Source organism: Ochotona princeps, chromosome 26 (genome assembly GCF_030435755.1).
Source record: "Ochotona princeps isolate mOchPri1 chromosome 26, mOchPri1.hap1, whole genome shotgun sequence".
Classification (NCBI taxonomy): Eukaryota; Metazoa; Chordata; class Mammalia; order Lagomorpha; family Ochotonidae; genus Ochotona; species Ochotona princeps.
In genome coordinates, this window is record NC_080857.1 from 21554921 (window position 1) to 21578498 (window position 23578).

The window sequence follows — 23578 nt, forward strand, 5'->3', positions numbered from 1 at the left end:
TTATGAATAACTTAGAGGAGCATTTTGTGGGAGGAGCTCTCCCAATATGTTTTATGGGAACTGTATAGTACCTAACTTACAACAGAAAAGAGGTTAACCTAAGATGTTTATGAATAAAAAAGGGAAGGGACAAACTACATCAACAAAGGAACAAAAAGTATGCTGCTCACTTACATTCTGAAAATATGGATACCTGCATGTTTTGGGTATGAGAAATTTCGGTCAGATACCAGAGTGTCTACCAGTGGAAAATTTATTGCAATTTTAGAGGTCAATGCTAGAGATACATAGTGAATGCCCATGTTTTCACCATCCACTTTAGTTATCCACCTAATTTCAAAGTTTTTATTCAATTAACACACTTCTGTCATATACAAATGAGCATATATGTTGTATTATACATATAGTATGTATATTGGACAGAATCCATGCCTTTTACTGTTTTCAAGTATGATCCTACGATTCATGTTAGCATCACTTTCTTCTTCATCTTTTCTGCCCTTCCACCCCAATCCTTTCCTAGCTCCTCTTGATTTTCACCATCAGCACAGCTGCACTGCTGTTCCACCTCTGCCTGGACACAGATCCATAAAGGTCAGCCTGGGACCCCAAGCAGCTCACAGGGAGGAGCCAGACGAGCACTTCCTCCCACCAGGCACTCTTTAGCTCTGGACACCTGGCTCCGTAATGGCAGTGCCAGGGACCCCGAGGCCCATCAGGATCACTCTTGTGCTGCTATGGTTTGAGGTATCTCTGTTCATTCCTGACCTCTCCCAGGCCAGGTCCTCCCAGCAGTTCAGCTCTGTGGAAGTGGTGATCCCCTTGAGGGTGACCAGCAAGGGCAGAGGTGCAGGGTCCCCAGGATGGCTGTCCTACAGCCTGCGGTTTGGGGGCCAGAGACATGTTGTCCACATGAGGGTCAAGAGGCTCCTGATTTCCACACACCTCCCTGTGTTCACCTACTCAGAGCAGCATGCCCTCCAGGAGGACCACCCCTTTGTCCCTGAGGACTGTTTCTATCATGGTTTTGTGGAGGGGGATCCTGAGTCCCTGGTTGCTCTCAGCACGTGTTATGGAGGTTTTCGAGGAATGCTACAGATAAACAACCTCATGTATGAAATTGAACCGATTGAGTACTCCACCACCTTTGAACACCTGGTGTCTCAGCTGGACAATGATGACACACAATCCCCACACATGAGATGTGGCTTGACAGAAGAGTTGATAGCACAGCAACTGGCATTGCAAGCGTCATATAACTTCACTGTGGAACCACGTTCTCGACTGAATTGGTGGACACACTGGCGCTATATTGAGCTGGCAGTGGTTGTGGACCACGGACGATATGTTTACTCTCAAAGCAATGAGTCACGAGTTCAGTATGATGTATTTCATGTTATTAATGCAGTGGATGAATACTTTAAGCACATGGAGGTTGATGTCACTCTAATGGGGATGGAAATCTGGAATACGAGAAACCAAATAGACACAGCAGGTAACTTAGAAACTCTTCTTCGGTACTTTTGCTTATGGAAATCTACACACCTTAATGTGCGTGTTCACAATGATGTTAAACATTCAGAAATGAAGGACCTAATAGAGATGATGGGATTGCCAATGCTGGATCTATATGCCAAACAGTATCTAATTGTGGAGTCGATACATTTCAAAACAGAAATTTAGATCTTTTTGCAGAGACTTTGACTCATGAGCTGGGTCATAATCTAGGTATGTTGCATGATAGTGGACCATGTACATGTGGTGAAACAATGTGTATAATGAATGCCAACAAAGAAGCTTCTCGGCTATTCAGCAACTGCAGTTATTCCCAATATATGGATACTGTGACCACTACCGGCACCTGCATCCTCTCTCCCTCGAGTCCAGAACAGGTTTAAGGTTGCAAATATGTGGGAATCGATGGTGGAAGAAGGGGAGCAGTGTGACTGGATCCTTACAGGAGTGCACAAAAGGTCCGTGCTGCACATCAACCTGTTCTCTGAAGCCTGGGGCTGCTTGTGGTCATGGAGCTTGTTGCAAAAAATGCAAACTGCTGCCTTCTGGGACCGTATGTAGGGAGAAGACCAGTGAGTGTGATCTTCCAGAGTGGTGCAATGGGACGTCACCTGAGTGTCCAGATGACGTGTATCTGCAGGACGGCATCGAGTGTGGCACAAATTCCTACTGCTATCAAAAGGCTTGTAATAACCATGATATTCAGTGTAAAGAGATTTTTGGCACAGAGGCATCGAGTGCATCTGCCAGTTGTTACAATGACATGAACACCCAAGGAAATCGCTTTGGCCACTGTGGGATTCAAGACACCACATATGTAAAATGTACGGCTCCTGATGTCATGTGTGGGCGGGTCCAATGTCAAAATGTCGTTACACTTCCCACATTGAAAGACCACTCTACAGTGCATCACTCTCACTTCAACACCACCACCTGCTGGGGCACAGATTACCATTTAGGGATGTCCGTACCTGACATAGGTGAAGTGAAGGATGGCACGGTGTGTGATAGAGGCAAGATGTGCCTCAAGCAGAAGTGTGTTGCTAGGCTTCAACCATCGGTAGGCTGTCAGAGGCAGCACTGCAACATGAGTGGCGTTTGTAATAATAAACAGCACTGTCACTGTCACCCAGGATGGGCACCTCCCAACTGTACTGTGGAAGGCCCTGGAGGCAGTGTAGATAGTGGTCCACCCCCAAAAGAAGTACCAGTGGCGACTCCGCCTCCGCTTCCAGTTCATGCAGTGTGAAAACGGGGAAACACGATTTTCACATCTGCATTCATCTTTATTCCTTTGATTCTTGTGTGATTTTTCCCCTTGTGTTATACAAGAGAGACAAAAAGGAAATGGAAAAAAATTCAGATGTGGCAAAGGCAGCAAAATAAGAACAGAGGAGAAGAAAGAAAGAGGGAGCAGAACCAATACTCAAAGTTCCTTCAAAAGGATCTAATTTTTGCTTTTGTAAGAAAAAAGGACATGTCTCAGCATTTGGACAAGAACTCTATGGTAATTCATGTTCTAGTATTACATCTTACAGCATGCAATTCCTACCTTTCCTGCTTCTTAGTATTTCAAGCACATTAAATATAATTTTCCTCAGAGTTGTCTCCTGCTTCTTGAGCATAGGTAATAAAGGGACACACATTAGAACCACCACTCTGCATTTGGAACCTCTTCTTGTGTCTTTATTTGTAATCTGCACGACCCCATTCTGTTTGACACTTTGAGCTGTGTACAAGATGGAGGAAGCATCCTGAAGTGATCCGTAAGAGGAGAGTTTGTCCTTTGTCCCTGGGGTTTTTGGTTTTTTCTTGGCTGAGGTTATTACTCTGTTAGCCCAGATATGTTTTGATCCCACTGTTGTGTTGACTGGTTGAATCCATTGCATTCTTGCTGAGAGTTCTTGTTGCAGTCAACCATCAATGTCTTCTGTGACTCAGATTTGATCAGCTGGGTGTTCCTACATTGAATGAATTCCTGAAGCTGAAGTGCCAGCAGGTCAGCATGCCCTTCTCCGAGATCTCAGTCCTGTTCTGAAGGACTTTCAGCAACCACCTGTGCTTGAATCAACAAGGTCTGGTAGCTTGGTTCTACTGGCCCTAGAGTTGTTTGGGATTTCCTGCAGTTACCCTCCTTGTTGTGGCAACCTGTGGTCACCCAAGTACACTCTGAGTTGCTGTTTACAGTGAAGGTTATGTTAGACCTCATGCTATGAAAAAGAGGGGAGGAACACAGAATAAAGATAGAAATTGAACTGAATTGCTGTCTTGGCCAGTCAGGCAGTGAAATGTTTGAACGGGATTGTCTGAGTTGGATCAAGATGGTCTGATCGTCCCTCTTGGTCATTTAATGAATGTGGCAGACCTGGGAAGGGCTTGCACCTGTGTGCAACAGAAGCCACAAAAGATCTGAAATCTGGGAAGTCTCTGCTGACGATAGGCTCTGCCACCAGTCGGCAGGACCTTCGCAGAGTCAGTTGCTGGTGGCTTATTCCACAGTGCGATACGTGCAGAGCCCTGAGTCGCTTTTCCAATAATGTTTTATCAATGACTGTTAGATGATTCTGGTGGCCCCTCTTCTGGTGTGGGAAGCATTCAGAGAGGGAAGTTAGCAGGATGCATCAAGGTCTCCATGCTGTGCTGAGTTGTGGACATGAGAGTATACTTAGTATCTGTGTCTTTTGCTATCTACTCTCATTTTCTTAACTGTGACCATGAGTATTCTTTAGGCCTTGGAAGCTTACCGGTGTGTCACAAAGCAGGTCATTATCTCCTGCCAGAGCTTCTAGTCCCCTTGGTATTTGCAGAATAACCCTCAGGACTGTGGTTGCTGATTCTACCAACTTTCACTTAAGTTTGCGCTAGGGACCACGGAGGAGTTCCTCAGCAAACACCTGGGTTCTGCAAGTGTATCTTGGTGTTCCTATCTTATAATAGCAGCCCTGCTTGCTGTCATTGAGGAGTGTCCCTCACCCTGTCAATGCTAGGACTCCTCCTTTAGTATCTGTTGTAAACACGTGATGAGTTCAACATCGTCTGGTGAAATGTTTGCATATGAAGAATGCAGCATGACTGTGACTTTACCCCTGAAGCAAAATATAACCCTTTTGTCCAGGGACCTCCAAATCTGCATAACCCAGAATTATATGGGAAAGGAAGCACCCACCACCTCAAGTGATCTTTGAGAGTTGTAAATGATTCCCTTCCAATTTGTAGCCCTTTGTTTGAAAAACTTTATTAGTCTCTGCGTTACTGCATGCAGTTCATCATTGGACCAAGTCCTTTGACATCAGTTGCACCTTCAGTGCGTGTTTCCAATGTGTTATTGGGCTGGTAATCTCATGCATCGTTTCATCTGATCTGTAATCCTCCACACCACAATTTTTAGTTCACTTCCACAATTCCTTTGGCATCCAGCTGATCCAAACTGTCTTCTGGTACTAAATGAGACCACTGGATCAACTAGTCCAATGCGTTTTCGTACTGCTGGCACCTAGTAAGGCTCAGTGTTAGGGCAGAAGGAAGAGGGATAAGTTAAACTCACATACATGGGTTGTTCTTATACATGCTGAAAGCAGAATGGCAGCAGGTTTTTGGAGAGGGAGAAATTTGGCTCACTTGTCATATGAAATCTTGATTGTAATTTGTAAATTTCAAGCACAGTGTATGCTGAATTCACCTTGGGCTACCGCCTCATGATTCCCAATCATTTTTCATAATGAAAATCTCTTTAAATAAATGTATTATATTTATATGCACATATATTATGCATACATATGCAAGCACACACATGCAAATATATATTTAGATTATAGTTAAAAATCAAAAGCAATACACTTTGCTTTTTCAGCTGTGACCCCAATGCAATGGTCGTTTTACCTCACTTTCTTCTTTCTCTTTCCAACAATTTCATGATTCCCTAAGCTTACCTACCTCCCCTTTGATTTTCACTTTCAGCACTACCAACCTGATGTTCCACCTCTGAAAAGACACAGATGTATAAAGCTCACTGAGACTCCAAGAGGCGCAGAGAGAGGAGTTAGACCAGCATTCCTCATAGCACACCCTCTTTTGCTCTGGAGTGACTCCAGAACAACTGCTCCATCTTAGAGTCGGTGGGAATGCCATGCATGCTAGGGTCGCTCTTCTGTTGCTCTGGCTTGGGGTATTACTGTCGAGTCCTGACCTCTCCCAGCAGTTCAGCTCTGTGGAAGTGGTGATCCCCTTGAGGGTGACCAGCAAGAGCAGAGGTGCAGGGTCCCCAGGATGGCTGTCCTACAGCCTGCGGTTTGGGGGCCAGAGACATGTTGTCCACATGAGGGTCAAGAGGCTCCTGATTTCCACACACCTCCCTGTGTTCACCTACTCAGAGCAGCATGCCCTCCAGGAGGACCACCCCTTTGTCCCTGAGGACTGTTTCTATCATGGTTTTGTGGAGGGGGATCCTGAGTCCCTGGTTGCTCTCAGCACGTGTTATGGAGGTTTTCGAGGAATGCTACAGATAAACAACCTCATGTATGAAATTGAACCGATTGAGTACTCCACCACCTTTGAACACCTGGTGTCTCAGCTGGACAGTGATGACACACAATCCCCACACATGAGATGTGGCTTGACAGAAGAGTTGATAGCACGGCAACTGGCATTGCAAGCGTCATATAACTTCACTGTGGAACCACGTTCTCGACTGAATTGGTGGACACACTGGCGCTATATTGAGCTGGCAGTGGTTGTGGACCATGAGCGATATGTTTACTCTCAAAGCAATGAGTCACGAGTTCAGTATGATGTATTTCATGTTATTAATGCAGTGGATGAATACTTTAAGCACATGGAGGTTGATGTCACTCTGATGGGGATGGAAATCTGGACTGCAAGAAACCTAATAGACACCACTGGTGACTTAGAGCCAGTCCTACAGAGGTTTTCTTTTTGGAAATTTCTGGGTTTTGATAATCGTGTTCACAACGATGTTGCACATCTTTTCAGAAAAGAATTACATGGGATCCAACTTGGTGTTGCCTATGTTAGTGGAGTATGTCAGCGTCCTTTAAACAGTGGAGTTGATACTTTTGATGATGATAATTTAGTCAGTTTTGCACAGACTTTGACCCATGAGCTGGGTCATAATCTAGGTATGTTGCATGATAGTGGACCATGTACATGTGGAGATCGGTTTTGCATAATGTATCCCAGCAAACAGGACTCTCGTCGTTTCAGCAACTGCAGTTATTCCGAATATATGGAAACTGTGATCAGTACTGGCACCTGCATTCTCTCTCCTGCAAGACCACAGCACATCACAAGGTTGCGGTTCTGTGGGAATGGAGCAGTAGAAGAGGGGGAGGAGTGTGACTGTGGATCTCTTCAGGAATGTGCACGAGATGATTGTTGTATGACAACCTGTTCTCTGAAGCCTGGGGCTGCTTGTGGTCATGGAGCTTGTTGCAAAAAGTGCAAACTGCTGCCTTCTGGGACCGTATGTAGGGAGAAGACCAATGAGTGTGATCTTCCAGAGTGGTGCAATGGGACGTCACCTGAGTGTCCAGATGACGTGTATCTGCAGGACGGCATCGAGTGTGGCACAAATTCCTACTGCTATCAAAAGGCTTGTAATAACCATGATATTCAGTGTAAAGAGATTTTTGGCACAGAGGCATCGAGTGCATCTGCCAGTTGTTACAATGACATGAACACCCAAGGAAATCGCTTTGGCCACTGTGGGATTCAAGACACCACATATGTAAAATGTACGGCTCCTGATGTCATGTGTGGGCGGGTCCAATGTCAAAATGTCGTTACACTTCCCGCGTTGAAAGACCACTCTACAGTGCATCAATCTCACTTCAACAACACCACCTGCTGGGGCACAGATTATCATTTAGGGATGTCCGTACCTGACATAGGTGAAGTGAAGGATGGCACGGTGTGTGATAGAGGCAAGATGTGCCTCAACAAGAGGTGTGTTCATAGGCTTCAACCGTCATTACGCTGTCAGAGACAGCACTGCAACAGGAGAGGCATCTGCAATAATAAACAGCACTGTCATTGTCACCCAGGATGGGCACCTCCCAACTGTACTGTGGAAGGCCTTGGAGGTAGTATAGATAGTGGTCCACCACCACCTCTACCAACTGGGGCAACATTGCCACCTCCTGAGGAAGACACATCACCTCCTGTCGATTACCCTTCCCCACCTCCAGAAAGCCCTCCAGCACCTGATGCTAACCCAACCTCACCTGTGGAGAGCCCAGCAGTGACAGATAATCATGACATGCCAAGAACGATTTTCACTTCTGCTTTAATCTTCATTCCTTTTGCCGTGTTTTGTTTGTTATGCTGGCTTCTGTTATGTAACGCCAATGAAAACAAAGATGAAATGCAGGATAATGAAGATGAAAATGAAGAAGAAGAAGAAAGTGAAGTGTGAGAGGAAGAATATTATAATTTCATTTCAAAGATTCGAATTTTTTTAGAATATCAGCAATCTCGGTGATCTTTCCTATCATGTTCACGAATATTCAACATTACAACATTGAATTCTCTCCTTCTGTACTTCATTTTTTTTTGTTAGTATTGTTTGCATAGTTGAGTTGTATGGTGCCCATGTAGGTCTCTGATGAGGTTTGAAAGGACCAGGTATGAAAAAGGTGTGGGGGGCACAGGTTTCAATTCTTTTTATTTTCCCTCCAATGCCCACAGGAAAGGAGGGTGAGATGTCCACTCCTTGATGTCAAAGTGCATCAGCACCTGGGATTGGGGATGACCTTTGGTGCTGCCTTAGAGACCCCGATGTGGGGAAGAGTGTTCCAGGGCGTTACCTGAGAGGTTTCTGTCAGCCTGAGACATTGGCTTTATTCTCCAGGGTTGAGAAAACCTTTCCAAGGCCTATGGTTTCAAAGTTCTTCTTAGTGGGTCCACAGACCCAGGAACGTGCTGCAAAGATTGGCCAGGAGAATTGTCCAACCTACTTTGCCTTTGATTCTCTGACAAGCTAGTTGACATTCCTGGTGGCCTAGATGAGCGGCTGTCATGTCTCTTGTGTACATCTGGACGTGTGGTTCACACAGGCCCAGTCCTGACACATGCACTTCAAGGTCAGACTGCACATCCTATGATTTTTCCTGAGTCCAAGCTCTGGGTTCAGTTGTCCAGTGAGGGAGTTCCCCAAGAAACCGCACTTAGAGGGATCTCCGACTTGACTCTTCTGTGTGCCAGCCAGTACAGGGTCAGGTAGAGTCTGTCATCTGCACCAAGCAACCTACACACCAGTGGATGCAGCTTGCTCAGTTCTGCCTCAACCCATCCCTCACACAGACCAATGGGTGCTGCAGCCCAGCCCAGCCAGCCCACCACAGATCCAGTCCTCATGCATACCAGCAGATGCTGTGGTCTAGTTGGGGTGACCCCTAATAACTCCTCCAGACCTGCTGCATCCCTGACTTCTGCACATGGCAGCCTCTACTGCAGCCTAGTGTGGCCCAGCACACATCCCATGCCGTTTTCGTGCACGGCCACGGGTGCTGCAACTTAGCTCAGCCTGGCCCACCCACAGTCAACCCTCAGCTATGCCAATAGGTGCTACACCTTGGTCATTCTGGCCCTCCCTCAGCTCTGGTTCTTGTGTTCCAGGGCAGCAGGTACATCCTAGCAGGGAGTGTTCACCGTTCCCCTGCCAGGCATGTTCCTAGCCCCAGACTGTGCAGCTGCCAGTGGATGCTACAGTCAAGCCTGACGTGACTCACACCATTCCCAGCACTCGTCAGTCAGTGCTGCACTCTAGGTTGGCTGGCCCACACCCATTCTGGCTCTTGTGCATGCCAGCCAGTGCAGCTGCCAGCCAAGCCTGGCCTGCCCCGAGACCAGCCCACTTCCAGTCCCAGCTCTCAGGCTCATGGGTGGAAGCAGCCTCCCAACAAGAAGTCCCCACAGTTCCTCTACCGGGCCTGGGCTCAGCTGCAGCTCTTGCACATGCCAGCAGGTGCTGTGGCCTAGTCTGAGCTGATCCACCCACAGTCTCACCATTTGCCAGCAGGTGCTATAGCCTGGCTCAGTCTGGCCCACACCCAGTTCCAGCTCTTGCCAGTGTGAGTGGCAGCTTAGTCCAGCTTGGCCCACTCCCAGCCTCAGCCCTCAGATGAACTGGTGGATGTTGCAGCCCATTCTGGTTCATTGCCATCAGGTGCTGAGGTCTGTCCCAGCCTGACCTGTCCCCAGCCCCAGCCCACACAAACTCTGTCCAATACGGAAACCTTGCCTGGTCCAGCCTGCCCCTAGTCCCAGCTCCTGTGCTCCCCAGAGAGAGCTTTGGACTAGTAAGGCCATTCCCCAAGTTCTCCTATCAGTCTTATTTCTCAATCTTTAATTTTAATTGTTGAAGATGTTTACATAGTCAATCAAGGTTGGAAGAGCTGAGGGTTAGGGAAGAGTGACTGTGGTCATTGTTTCCAAGATTCCTATTTCTTCTTCCTGTTTTCAGGGGAAGAGGGGAGGCAAGGGGAGAAGCCGTACTCAGCCTCCCAACCACTCCAGTATGCAGGGATGGGGGATGGCCACTCAATATCAACCCTGGGTCCCTGCTGCGGCACATGCTGCAAGGGTTCTGCCCTAGTGATTTCAATAGTTCTGAACTGCTGTTGATCTCACCCATCCAAGGATCAGGAGACCCCACCCCCAAATGTCCATTGGCTGACATAGTTGACCTTAGAGTCTCCATTCACCCAAATATTTGCTGTCATGTTTTCTTGGGGTAGTTGTTCAATTGGTCTTGTTCTCCTTCTACTACTATGGTTCCGGATGTCCTCTGCAGGCCCCAAAGGGCTGCCATTTCCTCCATGTGCATCTGGACCAACCATGCACCCCGATCTTTCTCTTTCACTGAGGCAACCCAGTTCTCACACATGCACTCCACAGTCAGACCACCAGTCCTGCATGTGAGCTGCCAGGGCTCTGCATGCCCCCACCTGTGCCATCCTAGACCCTTGTAGGGCCACAAACCAAGTCCCCACAAGCATGCTACCAGGAAACCAGTGAGCTTCCCCTGGCACTATCAGTGCCTTGTGCCACCCAACCCAGGCCCCACTGAAAGCCCATGCCCAGGGCTCCTGGACCTGGCACCCACCACACAGGCAGGTCAAAGGACCCAGGCCAGGTGAAGCAGTCACCCTCACCCCCTGGACATCGTGTCCACCCTGCATTCCCTGGGGCTCACGAACCCAGCACCCATTGCATCTACTAGCTCAAAGATCTAGCCTTGGCAACCTGGGCTCCACCAAAACCCCTGTTCCCAGGGCTCACAGACACAGAACCCACCACATAGATGGGCCCAAGGACCCACACCAGATGACTCAGTCCCCATGCTACAAGTCTTGCTCCCAGCCCCAGATCTCCCATGTAGTAGCAGGACTGCAGCCCTGCTTGGCACGGTCTGCCCTCAGTCCTGACCTTTGCATGCGCTGGCAGCAGCATGTGCTGCAGCCTGCCTCATCCTGCTTTCTTCAAGTCCCAGTGCCCACAAGTGTCAAGTGGGTTCCTGTCAGCTGAGTTCCATGATCCAGCCTGGCTTAGCCTATCATGCCACAGCTGTCTGCATAAACCAGCAGGTACTGCATTCCCACAGAGGTGAGTCTACAATTCCCCTACAGAATCTGCCCCCAGTTTCGTTTTCTCACATTCTGCTGGGTGCTGTGTTCCAGCCTGATGTGGCCCATCCCTGCTCCAACACTCACAGGCCGGTACTGCGGCCTAACCCAGCCAGTCACAATGCCGTCCAGCCCCAGTCACTGCAAGCATCAGTGGCCAGCAAGTGATGCTCTAAGCACAGCTCAGGTCTTCCATATGAGCGTGTGCCTTGGTCTGACTCAGACATGTCCTCTGGCTTCCTGTTTCTCAAGCACTCTGTCTCGGCTCCCTCGCCTATCTGTGTGTGAATGCAGTGGCGTGGTGTGGGAGAGACCCCAGAAATCAGTTCTTTGCTATCAAACATGTCCTCAGCTGCTCTCACTCCAATACATCCCCAGACACCCTTTTCTGAGCAATCTACAGTGCCCTCCAGCATTGGGGTTGGGAGGCATGTCCCAGCTCTAAATTCACATCAGTGTGTGTTATGTGTGTTTCCAGATTTGTTTTACAATTTATTTCAAATATTAAGTATTTATTGAAACACTGGTAGGAATGTTAGTGGGTTGCAAAATATCTTTGGTCTGAATCACATGTAGAGTTTAGAAAAATGGATTTATAATGCACACAAATTAATTATAGTCCTGTGAACACTTTGATGATCTTCTGTTTGAGTTAACCTTCCTATTGCAATTATCTTTAGAAAGCAGAAATAAGGTGGATAGATCTGGGCAGCTATCAGGTCAGAAAATGCCAAAATCATCTACATTGATTAAGCAAGATATGCAGATTAGCAGTCAGTACAAGAACCAGGTCATGTGATGAAATGGCTGGTATCTCCATGATGTGGCTGGAGGTACGTGGTCTCTATGCCCAGTCCCCAAGTGTGTGTCCCACTTCCTTTGCCACATCAGGATATGCCTCTCTTCCCATGACTATGGTGGCCTTCTGCATGAGAGAATTTATGATAAAATAAATATTGTTTTAATTCCAGGATGTCTTTCTTGAGCCCTTTAAGTGAGGAATTTAGTTGGCTAAATAGAACAGAGCAGTCCCTTAAAGATGTCTATATATTTGAAAGGCAGGTGGAGCTAGCCACATGCAGAAAGGAACAAAAATTGGTTTGCTCTCTAACACACACACACACAAACACAGAGAGACATGCACACACACACACACACGGAGAGATAACACACACACAGATAAATGCTGAAGGTGTTGGCTGCAAGCAGGCTTGGGAAATATGTGCACATGGTGTATGAAAGAGTTACTGCATTTTCTAAGTTTCAGTAACACTTGGTAATAAATTCCAGGTTTCCGTTATTCTCACTTGGCAGTTACCTGCCACATACTATCTTCTATCCCTTGAAAAGTCTCTTTCTAAAATGTTTAAACTGATACATTGCATTTTCCTGTTTCAACTGTGATGTCAACTCAAGATCACAACTGTGGTCAAGGCTCACTGTCTTCTTTGTCTTTCTCACGCTTCCAATCCTCCCCAACCCTTACCTACTTCCTGTTTTTATCTTCACTAACAGCCCGGCCGTGCTGCTGTTCCACCTCTGCCTGGACACAGATCCATAAAGGTCAGCCTGGGACCCCAAGCGGCTCACAGGGAGGAGCCAGACGAGCACTTCCTCCCACCAGGCACTCTTTAGCTCTGGACACCTGGCTCCGTAATGGCAGTGCCAGGGACCCCGAGGCCCATCAGGATCACTCTTGTGCTGCTATGGTTTGAGGTATCTCTGTTCATTCCTGACCTCTCCCAGGCCAGGTCCTCCCAGCAGTTCAGCTCTGTGGAAGTGGTGATCCCCTTGAGGGTGACCAGCAAGAGCAGAGGTGCAGGGTCCCCAGGATGGCTGTCCTACAGCCTGCGGTTTGGGGGCCAGAGACATGTTGTCCACATGAGGGTCAAGAGGCTCCTGATTTCCACACACCTCCCTGTGTTCACCTACTCAGAGCAGCATGCCCTCCAGGAGGACCACCCCTTTGTCCCTGAGGACTGTTTCTATCATGGTTTTGTGGAGGGGGATCCTGAGTCCCTGGTTGCTCTCAGCACGTGTTATGGAGGTTTTCGAGGAATGCTACAGATAAACAACCTCATGTATGAAATTGAACCGATTGAGTACTCCACCACCTTTGAACACCTGGTGTCTCAGCTGGACAGTGATGACACACAATCCCCACACATGAGATGTGGCTTGACAGAAGAGTTGATAGCACAGCAACTGGCATTGCAAGCGTCATATAACTTCACTGTGGAACCACGTTCTCGACTGAATTGGTGGACACACTGGCGCTATATTGAGCTGGCAGTGGTTGTGGACCACGGACGATATGTTTACTCTCAAAGCAATGAGTCACGAGTTCAGTATGATGTATTTCATGTTATTAATGCAGTGGATGAATACTTTAAGCACATGGAGGTTGATGTCACTCTAATGGGGATGGAAATCTGGACTGCAAGAAACCTAATAGACACCACTGGTGACTTAGAGCCAGTCCTAGAGAGATTTTCTTCTTGGAAATCTCCAAATTTTGATAGACGCATTATACACGATGTTGCACATCTTTTCAGAAAAGAATTACATGGGATCCAACTTGGTGTTGCCTATGTTGGAGGAATATGTTACGTTCCTCTTAACTGTGGAATTGATATTTTTGAAGGTAATAGCTTAACCCTTTTTGCGCATACTTTGACCCATGAGCTGGGTCATAATCTAGGTATGTTGCACGATAGTGGACCATGTACATGTGGAGATCGGTTTTGCATAATGTATCCCAGCAGACAGAACTCTCGTCGTTTCAGCAACTGCAGTTATTCCGAATATATGGAAACTGTGATCAGTACTGGCACCTGCATTCTCTCTCCTGCAAGACCACAGCACATCACAAGGTTGCGGTTCTGTGGGAATGGAGCAGTAGAAGAGGGGGAGGAGTGTGACTGTGGATCTCTTCAGGAATGTGCACGAGATCATTGTTGTATGACAACCTGTTCTCTGAAGCCTGGGGCTGCTTGTGGTCATGGAGCTTGTTGCAAAAAATGCAAACTGCTGCCTTCTGGGACTGTATGTAGGGAGAAGACCAATGAGTGTGATCTTCCAGAGTGGTGCAATGGGACGTCACCTGAGTGTCCAGATGACGTGTATCTGCAGGACGGCATCGAGTGTGGCACAAATTCCTACTGCTATCAAAAGGCTTGTAATAACCATGATATTCAGTGTAAAGAGATTTTTGGCACAGAGGCATCGAGTGCATCTGCCAGTTGTTACAATGACATGAACACCCAAGGAAATCGCTTTGGCCACTGTGAGATTTATGCCACAAGATATTTACCATGTTTGTCTTATGATGTCATGTGTGGGCGAGTCCAATGTCAAAATGTCGTTACACTTCCCGCGTTGAAAGATCACTACACAGTGCATCAATCTCACTTCAACAACACCACCTGCTGGGGCACAGATTACCATTTAGGGATGTCCGTACCTGACATAGGTGAAGTGAAGGATGGCACGGTGTGTGATAAAGATAAAATATGCCTCAATAAGAGGTGTGTTAGTAGGATACGATTATCGGTAGACTGTCAGAGGCAGCACTGCAACAGGAGAGGCGTGTGCAATAATAAACAGCACTGTCACTGTCACCCAGGATGGGCACCTCCCAACTGTACTGTGAAAGGCCTTGGAGGTAGTATAGATAGTGGTCCACCACCACCTCTACCACCTGGGGCAACAATACCACCTCTTGAGGAAAACACAACACCCTCTGTGGAGAACCCACCACCACCTGATGCTAATCCAACTTCAGGTGCCGAGAGCCCAGAGAATCCTCACATGGCAAGAATCATTTTCACATATGTGTTAATCTTCATTGTTTTGATTCTTTTTTATTTGTTTTGCTGTCTTATGTTATGTAAGGCAAAACAAAAAAATAAAGATGAAATGCCGGAGAAGGAAGATGAAAATGAACAACAAGCAGATGAGAGTGAAGTGTGAGAGGCCGAGTAACATTCAAAGCTTCCTATTAAAGAAGCTAATCTTTTCTAATAGGAAATCAGTGCATGTCTCATCATTTAGGCAAAAAACAGTGGTAATTCTTGTCATATTATCAGGTTAACAAAACTAAAATATTCTCTGCTTTTGTATTTTCTTTATCACTATTGTTTGCATAGTTGAGTTGTATGGTGCCCATGTAGGTCTCTGATGAGGTTTGAAAGGACCAGGTGTGAAAAAGGTGTGGGGGGCACAGGTTTCAATTCTTTTTATTTTCCCTCCAATGCCCACAGGAAAGGAGGGTGAGATGTCCACTCCTTGATGTCAAAGTGCATCAGCACCTGGGATTGGGGATGACCTTTGGTGCTGCCTTAGAGACCCCGATGTGGGGAAGAGTGTTCCAGGGCGTTACCTGAGAGGTTTCTGTCAGCCTGAGACATTGGCTTTATTCTCCAGGGTTGAGAAAACCTTTCCAAGGCCTATGGTTTCAAAGTTCTTCTTAGTGGGTCCACAGACCCAGGAACGTGCTGCAAAGATTGGCCAGGAGAATTGTCCAACCTACTTTGCCTTTGATTCTCTGACAAGCTAGTTGACATTCCTGGTGGCCTAGATGAGCGGCTGTCATGTCTCTTGTGTACATCTGGACGTGTGGTTCACACAGGCCCAGTCCTGACACATGCACTTCAAGGTCAGACTGCACATCCTATGATTTTTCCTGAGTCCAAGCTCTGGGTTCAGTTGTCCAGTGAGGGAGTTCCCCAAGAAACCGCACTTAGAGGGATCTCCGACTTGACTCTTCTGTGTGCCAGCCAGTACAGGGTCAGGTAGAGTCTGTCATCTGCACCAAGCAACCTACACACCAGTGGATGCAGCTTGCTCAGTTCTGCCTCAACCCATCCCTCACACAGACCAATGGGTGCTGCAGCCCAGCCCAGCCAGCCCACCACAGATCCAGTCCTCATGCATACCAGCAGATGCTGTGGTCTAGTTGGGGTGACCCCTAATAACTCCTCCAGACCTGCTGCATCCCTGACTTCTGCACATGGCAGCCTCTACTGCAGCCTAGTGTGGCCCAGCACACATCCCATGCCGTTTTCGTGCACGGCCACGGGTGCTGCAACTTAGCTCAGCCTGGCCCACCCACAGTCAACCCTCAGGTATGCCAATAGGTGCTACACCTTGGTCATTCTGGCCCTCCCTCAGCTCTGGTTCTTGTGTTCCAGGGCAGCAGGTACATCCTAGCAGGGAGTGTTCACCGTTCCCCTGCCAGGCATGTTCCTAGCCCCAGACTGTGCAGCTGCCAGTGGATGCTACAGTCAAGCCTGACGTGACTCACACCATTCCCAGCACTTGTCAGTCAGTGCTGCACTCTAGGTTGGCTGGCCCACACCCATTCTGGCTCTTGTGCATGCCAGCCAGTGCAGCTGCCAGCCAAGCCTGGCCTGCCCCGAGACCAGCCCACTTCCAGTCCCAGCTCTCAGGCTCATGGGTGGAGCAGCCTCCCAACAAGAAGTCCCCACAGTTCCTCTACCGGGCCTGGGCTCAGCTGCAGCTCTTGCACATGCCAGCAGGTGCTGTGGCCTAGTCTGAGCTGATCCACCCACAGTCTCACCATTTGCCAGCAGGTGCTATAGCCTGGCTCAGTCTGGCCCACACCCAGTTCCAGCTCTTGCCAGTGTGAGTGGCAGCTTAGTCCAGCTTGGCCCACTCCCAGCCTCAGCCCTCAGATGAACTGGTGGATGTTGCAGCCCATTCTGGTTCATTGCCATCAGGTGCTGAGGTCTGTCCCAGCCTGACCTGTCCCCAGCCCCAGCCCACACAAACTCTGTCCAATACGGAAACCTTGCCTGGTCCAGCCTGCCCCTAGTCCCAGCTCCTGTGCTCCCCAGAGAGAGCTTTGGACTAGTAAGGCCATTCCCCAAGTTCTCCTATCAGTCTTATTTCTCAATCTTTAATTTTAATTGTTGAAGATGTTTACATAGTCAATCAAGGTTGGAAGAGCTGAGGGTTAGGGAAGAGTGACTGTGGTCATTGTTTCCAAGATTCCTATTTCTTCTTCCTGTTTTCAGGGGAAGAGGGGAGGCAAGGGGAGAAGCCGTACTCAGCCTCCCAACCACTCCAGTATGCAGGGATGGGGGATGGCCACTCAATATCAACCCTGGGTCCCTGCTGTGGCACATGCTGCAAGGGTTCTGCCCTAGTGATTTCAATAGTTCTGAACTGCTGTTGATCTCACCCATCCAAGGATCAGGAGACCCCACCCCCAAATGTCCATTGGCTGACATAGTTGACCTTAGAGTCTCCATTCACCCAAATATTTGCTGTCATGTTTTCTTTTGGTAGTTGTTCAATTGGTCTTGTTCTCCTTCTACTACTATGGTTCCGGATGTCCTCTGCAGGCCCCAAAGGGCTGCCATTTCCTCCATGTGCATCTGGACCAACCATGCACCCCGATCTTTCTCTTTCACTGAGGCAACCCAGTTCTCACACATGCACTCCACAGTCAGACCACCAGTCCTGCATGTGAGCTGCCAGGGCTCTGCATGCCCCCACCTGTGCCATCCTAGACCCTTGTAGGGCCACAAACCAAGTCCCCACAAGCATGCTACCAGGAAACCAGTGAGCTTCCCCTGGCACTATCAGTGCCTTGTGCCACCCAACCCAGGCCCCACTGAAAGCCCATGCCCAGGGCTCCTGGACCTGGCACCCACCACACAGGCAGGTCAAAGGACCCAGGCCAGGTGAAGCAGTCACCCTCACCCCCTGGACATCGTGTCCACCCTGCATTCCCTGGGGCTCACGAACCCAGCACCCATTGCATCTACTAGCTCAAAGATCTAGCCTTGGCAACCTGGGCTCCACCAAAACCCCTGTCCCCAGGGCTCACAGACACAGAACCCACCACATAGATGGGCCCAAGGACCCACACCAGATGACTCAGTCCCCATGCTACAAGTCTTGCTCCCAGCCCCAGATCTCCCATGTAGTAGCAGGACTGCAGCCCTGCTTGGCACGGTCTGCCCTCAGTCCTGACCTTTGCATGCGCTGGCAGCAGCATGTGCTGCAGCCTGCCTCATCCTGCTTTCTTCAAGTCCCAGTGCCCACAAGTGTCAAGTGGGTTCCTGTCAGCTGAGTTCCATGATCCAGCCTGGCTTAGCCTATCATGCCACAGCTGTCTGCATAAACCAGCAGGTACTGCATTCCCACAGAGGTGAGTCTACAATTCCCCTACAGAATCTGCCCCCAGTTTCGTTTTCTCACATTCTGCTGGGTGCTGTGTTCCAGCCTGATGTGGCCCATCCCTGCTCCAACACTCACAGGCCGGTACTGCGGCCTAACCCAGCCAGTCGCAATGCCGTCCGGCCCCAGTCACTGCAAGCATCAGTGGCCAGCAAGTGATGCTCTAAGCACAGCTCAGGTCTTCCATATGAGCGTGTGCCTTGGTCTGACTCAGACATGTCCTCTGGCTTGCTGTTTCTCAAGCACTCTGTCTCGGCTCCCTCGCCTATCTGTGTGTGAATGCAGTGGCGTGGTGTGGGAGAGACCCCAGAAATCAGTTCTTTGCTATCAAACATGTCCTCAGCTGCTCTCACTCCAATACATCCCCAGACACCCTTTTCTGAGCAATCTACAGTGCCCTCCAGCATTGGGGTTGGGAGGCATGTCCCAGCTCTAAATTCACATCAGTGTGTGTTATGTGTGTTTCCAGATTTGTTTTACAATTTATTTCAAATATTAAGTATTTATTGAAACACTGGTAGGAATGTTAGTGGGTTGCAAAATATCTTTGGTCTGAATCACATGTAGAGTTTAGAAAAATGGATTTATAATGCACACAAATTAATTATAGTCCTGTGAACACTTTGATGATCTTCTGTTTGAGTTAACCTTCCTATTGCAATTATCTTTAGAAAGCAGAAATAAGGTGGATAGATCTGGGCAGCTATCAGGTCAGAAAATGCCAAAATCATCTACATTGATTAAGCAAGATATGCAGATTAGCAGTCAGTACAAGAACCAGGTCATGTGATGAAATGGCTGGTATCTCCATGATGTGGCTGGAGGTACGTGGTCTCTATGCCCAGTCCCCAAGTGTGTGTCCCACTTCCTTTGCCACATCAGGATATGCCTCTCTTCCCATGACTATGGTGGCCTTCTGCATGAGAGAATTTATGATAAAATAAATATTGTTTTAATTCCAGGATGTCTTTCTTGAGCCCTTTAAGTGAGGAATTTAGTTGGCTAAATAGAACAGAGCAGTCCCTTAAAGATGTCTATATATTTGAAAGGCAGGTGGAGCTAGCCACATGCAGAAAGGAACAAAAATTGGTTTGCTCTCTAACACACACACACACAAACACAGACATGCACACACACACACACGGAGAGATAACACACACACACGGAGAGATAACACACACACAGATAAATGCTGAAGGTGTTGGCTGCAAGCAGGCTTGGGAAATATGTGCACATGGTGTATGAAAGAGTTACTGCATTTTCTAAGTTTCAGTAACACTTGGTAATAAATTCCAGGTTTCCGTTATTCTCACTTGGCAGTTACCTGCCACATACTATCTTCTATCCCTTGAAAAGTCTCTTTCTAAAATGTTTAAACTGATACATTGCATTTTCCTGTTTCAACTGTGATGTCAACTCAAGATCACAACTGTGGTCAAGGCTCACTGTCTTCTTTGTCTTTCTCACGCTTCCAATCCTCCCCAACCCTTACCTACTTCCTGTTTTTATCTTCACTAACAGCCCGGCCGTGCTGCTGTTCCACCTCTGCCTGGACACAGATCCATAAAGGTCAGCCTGGGACCCCAAGCGGCTCACAGGGAGGAGCCAGACGAGCACTTCCTCCCACCAGGCACTCTTTAGCTCTGGACACCTGGCTCCGTAATGGCAGTGCCAGGGACCCCGAGGCCCATCAGGATCACTCTTGTGCTGCTATGGTTTGAGGTATCTCTGTTCATTCCTGACCTCTCCCAGGCCAGGTCCTCCCAGCAGTTCAGCTCTGTGGAAGTGGTGATCCCCTTGAGGGTGACCAGCAAGAGCAGAGGTGCAGGGTCCCCAGGATGGCTGTCCTACAGCCTGCGGTTTGGGGGCCAGAGACATGTTGTCCACATGAGGGTCAAGAGGCTCCTGATTTCCACACACCTCCCTGTGTTCACCTACTCAGAGCAGCATGCCCTCCAGGAGGACCACCCCTTTGTCCCTGAGGACTGTTTCTATCATGGTTTTGTGGAGGGGGATCCTGAGTCCCTGGTTGCTCTCAGCACGTGTTATGGAGGTTTTCGAGGAATGCTACAGATAAACAACCTCATGTATGAAATTGAACCGATTGAGTACTCCACCACCTTTGAACACCTGGTGTCTCAGATCAGCTGGACAGTGATGACACACAATCCCCACACATGAGATGTGGCTTGACAGAAGAGTTGATAGCACAGCAACTGGCATTGCAAGCGTCATATAACTTCACTGTGGAACCACGTTCTCGACTGAATTGGTGGACACACTGGCGCTATATTGAGCTGGCAGTGGTTGTGGACCACGGACGATATGTTTACTCTCAAAGCAATGAGTCACGAGTTCAGTATGATGTATTTCATGTTATTAATGCAGTGGATGAATACTTTAAGCACATGGAGGTTGATGTCACTCTAATGGGGATGGAAATCTGGAATACGAGAAACCAAATAGACACAGCAGGTAACTTAGAAACTCTTCTTCGGTACTTTTGCTTATGGAAATCTACACACCTTAATGTGCGTGTTCACAATGATGTTACACATTCAGAAATGAAGGACCTAATAGAGATGATGGGATTGCCAATGCTGGATCTATATGCCAAACAGTATCTAATTGTGGAGTCGATACATTTCAAAACAGAAATTTAGATCTTTTTGCAGAGACTTTGACTCATGAGCTGGGTCATAATCTAGGTATGTTGCATGATAGTGGACCATGTACATGTGGTGAAACAATGTGTATAATGAATGCCAACAAAGAAGCTTCTCGGCTATTCAGCAACTGCAGTTATTCCCAATATATGGATACTGTGACCACTACCGGCACCTGCATCCTCTCTCCCTCGAGTCCAGAACAGGTTTAAGGTTGCAAATATGTGGGAATCGATGGTGGAAGAAGGGGAGCAGTGTGACTGGATCCTTACAGGAGTGCACAAAAGGTCCGTGCTGCACATCAACCTGTTCTCTGAAGCCTGGGGCTGCTTGTGGTCATGGAGCTTGTTGCAAAAAATGCAAACTGCTGCCTTCTGGGACCGTATGTAGGGAGAAGACCAGTGAGTGTGATCTTCCAGAGTGGTGCAATGGGACGTCACCTGAGTGTCCAGATGACGTGTATCTGCAGGACGGCATCGAGTGTGGCACAAATTCCTACTGCTATCAAAAGGCTTGTAATAACCATGATATTCAGTGTAAAGAGATTTTTGGCACAGAGGCATCGAGTGCATCTGCCAGTTGTTACAATGACATGAACACCCAAGGAAATCGCTTTGGCCACTGTGGGATTTATGCCACAAGATATTTACCATGTTTGTCTTATGATGTCATGTGTGGGCGGGTCCAATGTCAAAATGTCGTTACACTTCCCGCGTTGAAAGACCACTCTACAGTGCATCACTCTCACTTCAACACCACCACCTGCTGGGGCACAGATTACCATTTAGGGATGTCCGTACCTGACATAGGTGAAGTGAAGGATGGCACGGTGTGTGATAGAGGCAAGATGTGCCTCAAGCAGAAGTGTGTTGCTAGGCTTCAAGCATCGGTAGACTGTCAGAGACAGCACTGCAACATGAGTGGCGTTTGTAATAATAAACAGCACTGTCACCCAGGATGGGCACCTCCCAACTGTACTGTGGAAGGCCCTGGAGGTAGTGTGGATAGTGGTCCACCACCACCTCTACCATTTGAGGAGCAACCCCCTGTGGTGGAGTCAAACTACAAGAAATTCATTCTTTTCTATCTGTGCTACTACTTATTGGTTTTATTCTTCTATGTTTGTGTTGCTTGTTTTTGCTGTATGAAAAAGATACAAGGAAAGAGAGAAAAGATGAGGCAAAAGAGGGGCAGGAGGAAAAACAGGAAGCAGAAGAAGAGACATAAGAGGAAGAGGAAGAAGAAGAAGAGGAAGAGGAAGAAGACTTAAAGTGCTATTTCACAACACTATCTCTTGTATCACAGTTCTAAGGTATGTCTGTCTAGAGGACCTAATCAGATGAAACTGTTGAGTTTCATTAGCCTGTGGTCACTGCCTCTTTTCTAGTATTAGATGGTGTACAGGGTCCGGGTTTGCCACAGGTCTGATAATGATTCTTTCTGGCAGTGCTCAACCCCAAGGGGGCTGGAGAGAGGATGAGAGGGCCACAACTGAGTACAGAGAATGTGCAAGAAACACAATTGGAGGGTCATGCTTAAAATCCATGGAGTACTCCTTCCGCAGAATGGTATGAAATGCTCCACGATTGGGCATTTCATTGGATTAAATGAAGAGTTACCTGAGTACTGTGTGCTGCTCCTTGCTAGAACTCAGCCATTCTTTGCACTTGGCTCTACAGGCACTTCTGCTGCTTCTGTTGGGCTGAGGTAAGGACATTTCTTCTTTCTGTTTTCTTTTGGTGTCTCTCTCTCTTTTTTCCCACTTAAAAAACCGTTTATGATACAGTTCCAAAGGCTCAGGGATTTCCCCTCCCCCATCCTCATTCTACCTCTCCCTTCACTGATATTCCCTCTATTATTGCAATAGTGTAGTCCTTCAAAAACAGTCACAAGTCCATCATTTTGCTGTTTAAGTGTAATGTGACATTGTAGGTATAGACAATGATAGAAAATCTGGCATCCTAATTGTCAGGATATATTTAACAGTTTCATTGGGAGTTGGTTTTTTTTATGCAGGAGTGGAGATGCAATTGATCTTTTCGCAGTTTAGAAACCATGACAATTGTTGTTGTTGAGTCCTTCTTGGATCCTGAATATTAGTCCTCTATCCACTGTGTAGTTTGCAAATATTATTTTCCCATTCTGTTGGCTGCCTCTTCACTCTGTTGATGGTTTGCTTTGCAGTTCAGAAGCTTCTTAGCTTGCTGTTAGCCCTTTGTTTTTACTTTAATTGCCTGTGCTTCTGGGTTCTTTTCCAAAGAATCTTTGCCTATGCCTATATCTTGCAGTAGTCCCCTCTATTTCCCTCTAGGAATTTGATGATATCTTGATCCATTCTTAGTTTGTTGTATAATTTGTAAGATAGGTACCTTGTTCAGTACTTTGTACATAGATCCAATTTTCCCAGCATCACTCATTGAAGAAACTATCCTTTGTTCCTAGATTAATTTAGTTTACTTGTCATGACCTTTATGTCTGTGTGGTGATGCTCACACATTTCAAGGATGGCCTGATTCCAATCTTTACAAATTGGCTTTGAATGGCCTT

General features: G+C 47.6%; 3 protein-coding genes and 1 pseudogene across 3 annotated transcripts; all 4 read left to right on the forward strand.

Annotated features, from left to right (window-relative positions):
- The first annotated feature begins 514 nt into the window (after positions 1 to 514).
- LOC101518464 (disintegrin and metalloproteinase domain-containing protein 20) lies at positions 515 to 2764 on the forward strand. Its single transcript, XM_058655099.1, is given in 4 exon segments — positions 515 to 1603; positions 1606 to 1915; positions 1917 to 1946; positions 1948 to 2764. Coding segments are annotated over 4 exon segments (2073 nt in total). The 5' UTR covers positions 515 to 687.
- LOC131478004 (disintegrin and metalloproteinase domain-containing protein 20-like) lies at positions 544 to 15128 on the forward strand. Its single transcript, XM_058655101.1, has 2 exons — positions 544 to 594; positions 12672 to 15128. The coding sequence occupies exon 2, from the start codon at positions 12813 to 12815 to the stop codon at positions 15126 to 15128; it is 2316 nt and encodes a 771-aa protein (XP_058511084.1). The 5' UTR covers positions 544 to 594; positions 12672 to 12812.
- Positions 5526 to 7945, forward strand: LOC131478003 (disintegrin and metalloproteinase domain-containing protein 20-like). Its single transcript, XM_058655100.1, has one exon. It carries the CDS (start codon positions 5642 to 5644, stop codon positions 7943 to 7945), a length of 2304 nt encoding a protein of 767 aa, XP_058511083.1. The 5' UTR covers positions 5526 to 5641.
- A 6137-nt stretch (positions 15129 to 21265) lies between the features above and the next one.
- Positions 21266 to 23372, forward strand: LOC131478005 (disintegrin and metalloproteinase domain-containing protein 20-like; annotated as a pseudogene).
- The last annotated feature ends 206 nt before the right edge of the window (positions 23373 to 23578 follow it).

Excerpts from the sequence above, each read along its gene's own strand:
- LOC131478003 (XM_058655100.1), top strand. The coding sequence starts at position 5,642 with ATGCATGCTAGGGTCGCTCTTCTGTTGCTCTGGCTTGGGGTATTACTG.
- LOC131478004 (XM_058655101.1), top strand. The coding sequence starts at position 12,813 with ATGGCAGTGCCAGGGACCCCGAGGCCCATCAGGATCACTCTTGTGCTG.